We start from the raw sequence: 8,755 nt of genomic DNA on the forward strand, positions 1-8,755 counted from the left end.
CTTAAGCTCTATTCAAATCACTTTAACTTACCAAGTTTAGACAACCTAATATACAATTGCTCATCTTCAGTTAAGGACCTAGCACCTGCACCTAAGCATTTTCTCAAGTTATCCTAGCACCTAAACAATCAACAACAACAATGCTACAAAGAATTCACACAAGCATTCATATTTCAACAAAACCGGGACTATACAATAGCATAGTAAACTGACCATAACTGGAGATTTACAAATCCAAATGACATGCAACAAGATAATTTGGAAAGATTATGAAATTGTCAAAAATTCATTTTCAGACCTCAAGGCTTGATTCTAACTTTTACCAGGTCGAAATCACTTAACAACAGAAATCTATCTTCACAAGACAAAGAGCAGTCAAAACTGGACTCAAACTGAGAACAGCCATATCTCCTAAACTACTTGGCCAAATGCCACCAAATTTTAACACAAGTTAGTTTAGTAAGTTAACTACAACTTTGGTATTCACATGATTCCCAGCAAACACCATTATCAAAGTATAATTCACCAAGTGCTAGAAACTATCCAGAATTATAAAAATGCTAAAATTAAATATTTACTTATGTGCCAAACATGATTTCTGACCAAACCAAGTGCATCACAAGTTCACACATGATATAAGATCACCAGAAAGTAAGGTATTCACCACCAATTTATTTCTTTTAATGCCTTTCTTAATTTATTTAGTTATTTAAGTGGAATAATGAACATATATAAAAACTATACAGTTTAATCTACTAAAATTACAGTTTATACTACATGCCCCAAATAGGCTACTATAAAAATTTCACCCAAAATTACCAATAGAAACCTCCTACACAAAAATAACAAGGCAGCAAGGCTGATTTTAGCCTAACTTAGAAACCCTATTGAAAAGTGTCAAACAATAGAAGCAATATTTTTCCTAGCTTCATATTAGTGCCATAAAACTGTACAAAAATTTTCATATCAATATGTTACATATTTTTATCCCTACAATTTTCCTCAGAAAATACCATTTATTACTAGATAAATAGAAAGACCCTACTTAAATCAAATTTACAGCAAGTTTATTATTTTTTCTAGATAAAGCATGTCAACACAAGTCCAACAAAACTGGAATCACAATTTTACAAGTTTTATAGCTCAAGATGTCTATTTTACAAGTTTACTAATATTCAAAAAGCATTTATTTAAATACATTTTAATCACTAAGAAAATATCATAAACTGTATATTTCATATTTTTATAAAAAACTACACTTCATGAGGAATACAACAAAATTTGGTTCACCAAAATTGGACCTAAATAACTCCACTTATGATTTTCCAAAGTCGCATACCAATATGAAAATAAATGCACTAGCTTTCTGTCCTACAGCCACTGGGTCCACGAAATAGGAGGGCCCATGTGTCAGTGAAACGAAAAACAGAGGAGCGACGCTACGCGACGCGGCTCGGTCGGAGTTCGCCGGCGGCGAGCTTTTTCGGTGAAGGCACCGACACGACAAGCATCCCCACGACATTGTGCACACGTTGAGCTACCTGGCTAGACCTATTGCCGGAGCTAACGACGGCGGCGGCGGCCATGGCGGTGCGGCTCGATGGTGAGACGCCGGGGCTGGCCATAAAAGCGCAATCTAGGGATACGCCGAGACTCTACGTGCTATGGCGAAGCTATTGCACGCGCTATTATGGTGAATGACGAACGGAGGTGGTGCGGCCATAGCGATGGAACGCGGCGGCAGAACACCGGTGATGTCGTGCACGACGAGACGGCTTACCGAGCGCTCCTAGCTAGCAAATGTGGGCATGGTGGTGCGGTGGGACCACGGCGAAGCTCCTGCAGTGGCAGAGGAGGGACACGGTGCGAGCTAAGGCCGGCAATGGCGACGCTGCGATGAGCTACTGCGGCTGCTGCGGACTTTGCGATGAGTGAAGGAGAAAGGAGGAGAGTGAAATGTGAGCGCTGGGAAGTCATGGGAGAGCGTGGGCTTGAGTTGGCGAGCTTCGGCCCGACATGGCCTGACCGAGCGTGCCGACGGTGATGCACGGCCTCCATGCAGCGCTGGAGTTCTAACGCGGCCGGCACTGTAGCTGCCCGATTCAGTTCGGCCATCAGAGCTATGCCCGAGCCTGACAGCGCATAATGATGATGTTAATTCTCCTAATCCGTAGCTTATCGGTGCAGACAATCTTAACAACAATTGAAGCCCTATATACCAGCTACAATTCCTATTAAAAGACCAAGTTCTAATTCTCAATGGTTTGCTAGTAAAATTGTCCCAAAGTTGAGCCAGCGAAACTGGAAATCCGAAAAGACTTAGAAAAATTCTAAGTGTTGCAAAATAGTGAATTGTTGATTTTTGTGAGCACAAAATGACTAAGCTATGCACTTAATTAGCTCATGACCCAAAAATAAAAGTTGTTGCTCTACTCAAATACTACAACTTTGCTTAAAGGTTCACTGCCATGCAAAGTCTTTATGACATAGTTCAAACCTCACTTAGGGGCATAATTAGTTAATTTAGTTAACATGAACAGTGCTCCACTATGTACCCTAAGTGTAGTTAAGGTGTTTAGGGGATAGTTAACCACACCACACATTGATCACACCAAAATCAAGCATCACATGCATTGAAACAAGGAAAAACAAGTGAATTGCTACTTTTATTTTAAAGCCATGTTTCATATGTTTCATGAGTTTGTTGCATAGTACTAACTAACCATGTTTCACTAAAGTATGTGACATGTTTCAAGAGTGAGTTGCACATGTTGCACTTGAGTGTTGCACACTATCCATTTCATAAAACAAACACACATAGAATATAAACATATGTTGCAATGTTTCAAAAGCATCTTCCAAACAATCTAATCTCATGAATGGATGAATGATGCTCGTGTTTATGAAATGCAACTATAAATGTGGAAGCCAAACACCTAGGGTGTTACAGTCTGATCCCACAGGGAGGGCCCTGCCTCGTCTGACCCCGAGGGTCGGATTCCGTCTCGCTCGGCTCCTAGGGAGAGATTTCTGTCTCGCCCGATCCTTGGGGATCGAATCTGCTATCGGACCAAAGCAGTGGTCCTAGAGTAGGGCTCGAATCACTTCAACCACTATGGCATGGAGGCGCATGCCTAAGAGCACATCTCAGATGCGTCCTGATGCAACTAGCGGTCACATCAGGCCATGCTGGGAAACTCACGTCGCCCATCATGTCAACAGGCCAGCACTGTGCTGCCAACTCTCTACATGGGCATCATCCAACATCAGTCAACCAGCATCAGTTGACTAGCGCTGTACCACCAGCCCCTCGTATGGCCTCTGTCAGGGACCCCCCTGACCATTCTGTCCACTCAGATGGGACGGAAGACAATAATGGCGCGCGACACCCGCACGTAAGCTGCAGTGACCAATAGGACCCTAGTACAACACCGCTGCCACCATGATCTACAGGGTCAATGGGACCCACATGAAGAGGAGGACGGTATACCCTGAGGAGCCTTATTTCTTTCTTGTTTTTCCCTCTTCCCTTCGGCTATAACCCCTGCTTTCCCTTTGCCTATAAAAGGGAAAGCAAGGCGTCCCCCTTAGGGGATCGATTCATCGCACATTGATTGATCGAACAAACCCACCGCATCACACCAGAGAAACCTAAAATACCCGGACCCGGACCCGAAATACCCGAACCCGCAGTGCCCGATGTTTAGTTCAGATAGTAATTCCTATTACCTGATTTTAATTTGGGTAATTCGGGTAACTACACCTGGTACCCAAACTATCTGTACTTTGAGTCAGAGCCCAATAGGCCAAACATCCCCCGTGGCCTAATAGGCAACAGCGCAACATCATTCCCTCACCTCACTCCCTGTATCCTCCAAAACCTAGCCGCCAGCCCTCCAGACTCTAGTTCTCACCTTCTCGGAGCGTATCGAAGGGGCGCGTGTGGCGACGGCGTGACGCAGAGCGAAGTTGTCGGCTCATCGACGCCGCCCTTACTCCATCGCCCACCTCTACACCTCACTTCGACACATGACACCTCGCGTCCCCGTGCATTGACCTCATCAGAGACTGGACACTGGAGAGGGACACCGGTGCCTGGCTACTTGAAGATTGAAGGACAGCTGACACATTAGAATCCTCGTGCAATGTATGTATTCCCTAACCCCTATGGCCCTATTCCCCTTAGTTTTTTAATCTGTGGGTTGTGGCTTGGTCTCTACAAATTGCAATGTATGTACTATGTAGTGTAGTGATGTAGTGTAGATGAGTGGATCTGTTATTTGTCTATTTGATATGATCTGTGATTTTTGATAATATGGTGATGCTGATAATATGGTGATTTTTGATATGATCCGTGATTTATGGTTAACAGAGGCAGTGAGGCACATGATTTAGTTGATTTGTTATGATCTGTGATTTATGATGTGTTGTTATGATCTATTGATTTGATCTATGATTTAGTTTGACTTAGTGTCTTAGTGATTGATTATAGTGCTCTTTTTATTTCTGTAGATGCCAGAACTAGAGGATAATATGGATTCAGTGGGCATTGGCTCTCAATTTGATAGTCAGGAGACTCAGGCAATGGTAATGGTGCCAATGTCAGTAGTTGAACAACCATCATTGGAGACTTAGGAGCAAGGCAAAACCGAAGGAACTAAAAAAGTGGTCATTGATGTGGATGAGAAGGAAACTGAAAAAACTCAAAGAAAGGAGTTGGCACCAAGGTCTGAGATGTGGCAACATTTTATCAAGATCAAGGACGATAAAGGACTTTTGAAGGCTGGAAGGTGCAAATATGGCCACCGTGACATCAAGGCTAACACAAGGGAACATGGAACATCTGCATTGAAGAAACATTTTGGTACATGCAAACGCATTCCTCATGTTTTCAACAAGGACCCAAAGCAAGGCACCTTGCAAGCATGTCGGGGGGGAAGCCCCTACCACTTGGAGGTTTGATCAAGAAGCACTTAGAGAATCCTTTGCTAAGATGGTAATAGAAGATGAGCAACCCTTTTGTTTTGGTGAGAAGCCTGGCTTTAGGAAATTTATGTCCAAAGCATGTCCTCGATTCCAATTTCCATCTAGAAGAACTTGCACATGGGACATCGTACGTCATTACTTTGAGGAGAAAGCCAAACTAAAGAAGTTCTTCAAAGATTCTTGTTAGAGAGTGTGCCTCACAACAGATTGTTGGACTTCTCAGGTTCAAGATGGATATATGACTATTACAACAACTTTCATTGATGAAAACTAGAATCTGCATAAGAAAGTGATAAGTTTTTTATGGTAAAGGGTCACAAGGGGGAGGATATTGGGAAGAACTTGACAAGATGCTTAGCTGATTGGGGTTTCGATAGAGTAATGACTGTAACAGTGGATAATGCAAGTGCCAATGATAGTGGTGTTGATTACTTGAGGAGGCAGCTGTAGAAAACCAACATTGCCAAGGGCAAGTTTTTGCATATGAGGTGTGCAGCCCACATTGTGAATCTTATTGTAAGAGATGGTTTGCAAGAAGTGGATCTCTCTATTAAGCATGTTAGGGCTGCTATTAGATATATCAAAAATGGGACTTCAAGATTGCTCAAGTTTAAAGAAATTGCTGAGGAAGAGAAAGTGGACAGCAAAGCTTTTTTGAAACTTGATGTTCCGATAAGGTGGAATTACACATATTTGATGTTGAAGGCTGCAATTGTGTATGAGAAAGTGTTCTTAAAGTTAGCTGAAGATGACACTAATTATGTTATTGATCTGTCTGAAGCAAGGGATGGTTTTGGGCATCCTGATGAAGATGATTGGGACAATGCAAAGAAGATGGCACAATTTCTACATCATTTCCATGACCTTACTGTTCGTATCTCTTCTTCTCTCCAAGTCACTTGCAACACTTTCTTTCATGAGATTGGAGAAGTCCATCTGTTGATTCAAGAATGGCTGAATAGTGAAGATAATTTGCAAGTATCAATGGGGATGAGAACGAAAGAGAAATTTGATAAATACTGGGGACTTTGGCACACCAGTAGCAAGGACAATGACATGCAGCAACAAGAGCAAGATAGGGATAAAGGGCGGAGCAAGGGCAGGGGAAGGAGAAGGACAAGGACAAGGAGAACATCAATTTATTCATATTTGTGGCTGCATTCCTTGATCCAAGGTACAAGTTATCTTTGTACACAAAGATTAGCGTTGAAGAGATATTTGGTGAGGAAAGATATCAATTGGTTTGGGCATCAATTAATACTTGTGTGAGAGAGCTGTTTGAAGAATATAGGAACATGTATGCTCCAAGTGAAGAAACAACTCAAGTAATTGATGCTGATCAATCTAAGAGAGGTGCAGGAGGAATGCTTAAAGAAAAAATCGCCAAGAGGATGAAGCTGAGCAATTGTTCTACCAGCACCAATAAATCTGAACTTGAGAAATATCTTGCTGAAGATACTAAAGACACAGAAAAGAAAATGGACATTCTTGGTTGGTGGAAAGTCAATTCAATTAGGTTTCTAGTTTTGAGTCACATGGCTCATGATGTGCTTGCTATACCCATCACAACAGTAGCGTCAGAGTTCGCTTTTAGCATAGGTGGATGTATCTTGGATGACTTCCGTACCTCTCTTACTCCATTCATGCTAGAGGCTTTAGTATGCACGCAGGATTGGCTTTGAAGGCCTACTGTTGACATAAAGGAGAGTATGAAGGAATTGGCCATAATAGAAAAAGGTATCATATTTCCTTACTTGCTTGCATTTGTGTATTTACTGTATGCAATATGAAATATGTAACTGTGCTGTGCATTTACGGAGTGGATAGAAGAATATGGCAGCAAAGGGAAAAAGAATGAGCAGCCTTCTGTCGGCACCTCCAAGTCACAAACACCAAGCAGCAACAATCAGGCCTTGACTCCCTCCAAAACTTAAAGGTATATATGTCAAGTATGAATGGAGTATTCAGTATTCTTTTGAAATGTGCTGTGCACAGATTTCAACCATCAATTTTTATTGTAGAGTGCACTAAACTCTGAAAGCTACAACTGGACTGGATTACTGCCACTAGAGTATGGAGGACTAGAGTCTAGACTCTGGACACTCGACAGTCACTTGCTCTTGTGTCAGTTGAGTGATGTGTTTCGCTATTTTGTTTGAAATTCTGTTCTAGTGTGATGCGTTGGTAGGCAGCAGGCTTGAAGCCTTGAACTGTGTCTTGGTTTGCACTTGCATTGCATGTTGCATGTGCACAAGACTACTAAGTAAGTAAGTATCATGTATGTCAGGTCTGAGATGTGAGTCTATGGCTATGTAACTATGCCTCTGTCTTAGTGTTTCACTGTTTGTGATTATCTACGGTTGAAAACTTGAACTTATCAGTTATCAATTATTCTGTCCAGTTCAAATTCTATGCAAATTCTATGATGTTTGCTGTGATTCTATAATTTCGGGTATATTGGGTATACCCGAACCCGAACCCAAAATTGCGGGTACTCGAAATTGTGGGTACTGTTTTTGCGAGGCTGTTATCAGGTAATACTGTTCATTACCCAAATTTTTTGAAACCTGAACTACCCGACCCAAATTATTCGGGTAACCCGAACGCCCAGAGTTACTTGGGAGCTACCTCCCTCTCTCACCCATTTGTAACCCCTACTACAAGCTCAGTGCTGGTAACATGAGCAACCCGAAACTGGACGTAGAGACATTTGACCCGAACAAGTATAATCCTTGTGTCCTCTTAACACACCATCTGGGTCTGACGCGCAATATACAAATTTACTAGCTGGTGCTTACCCAAAACATCAATAGTTGGTGCACCATGTAGGGGCCTTTTGCACGTTTCGACATCAACCCGAGGCCTCGGATGGCTAGTCACGGCATCAGTTGGGTCTCGGGCGCACACGTGCGTTTTGGGGACCTGGACCTCATCCTCACGGTGGAGGGAGAGCTGGCGTGGGCACCTGTCGTTGTTCAACCCTTCCACTCCACCAACCTCGATGCGGTCACCAAGGCGCTCGAGGAGCTGCGGCTGCATACGCCGGAGGTTCACGCCCGTGGGAGCGGCCAGCTCCTCGACTTCGACTATGGGAGGTTGGTGTGTCAGCTCGGTGCCTTCCTAGGACCCTAACCATACCAGGAGAGCCTATGCCACCTCAACTTCTCGTTCGCCAATGTCATGGTGCAACTTACTAGGGAGAGCCACTCTCCCTAGAATACCTCATTCGGAGCGCCCCGATAGTCCTCCCATTCGGTCTCCGCAACGCCATAGAGACCATTGGCCACCATGTGGCACAACACATGATTCCATCCCCCATGAACGACGAGTTCATGGGGATGATCGAACACGTTGCAGAGTCTTTCCATGACCACCTCATAGAAGAGCCGGAGTCGCTCTCTGGCTCTAACTCCACAGGGGGAGCCATCACCCCTCTCATGAATGCTTCATGATAGGTACCCTTGAGGGACACATCGAAAGCATCTATGAGGAGGAGGCTACCCCGACAAACGACCTCAACGATGAGGTCGAGGGGGATGCAAGAGCCCCACCCCACCTATGGGTGGAACAACTGGGGGCCCGACACCTAGAGCTTGAGGAAGCACGACTCTTGCTCGGGCAGGAACGCGCAGAGCTCGATTACGAGATTAAGCGCCATAGAGATGGGGGATGTGCACGTGCCATGGCTCATGACGTGAACCGGAGGATCGTCGAGGATGGTCAAGAGCTCCCGCACTTCACCCGGGCAAGCCAGAACATCGTTGCTGCG

At 43.8% G+C, this 8,755-nt stretch overlaps 1 protein-coding gene across 1 annotated transcript; it reads left to right on the forward strand.

Annotated features, from left to right (window-relative positions):
• Positions 1 to 5,469: 5,469 nt before the first annotated feature.
• On the forward strand, positions 5,470 to 8,118 carry LOC136467447 (zinc finger BED domain-containing protein RICESLEEPER 2-like). Its single transcript, XM_066466162.1, has 3 exons — positions 5,470 to 6,160; positions 6,271 to 6,488; positions 7,816 to 8,118. The coding sequence occupies exons 1-3, from the start codon at positions 5,470 to 5,472 to the stop codon at positions 8,116 to 8,118; spliced, it is 1,212 nt and encodes a 403-aa protein (XP_066322259.1).
• Positions 8,119 to 8,755: the final 637 nt, after the last annotated feature.

Source organism: Miscanthus floridulus, chromosome 1 (assembly GCF_019320115.1).
Source record: "Miscanthus floridulus cultivar M001 chromosome 1, ASM1932011v1, whole genome shotgun sequence".
Classification (NCBI taxonomy): domain Eukaryota; kingdom Viridiplantae; phylum Streptophyta; class Magnoliopsida; order Poales; family Poaceae; genus Miscanthus; species Miscanthus floridulus.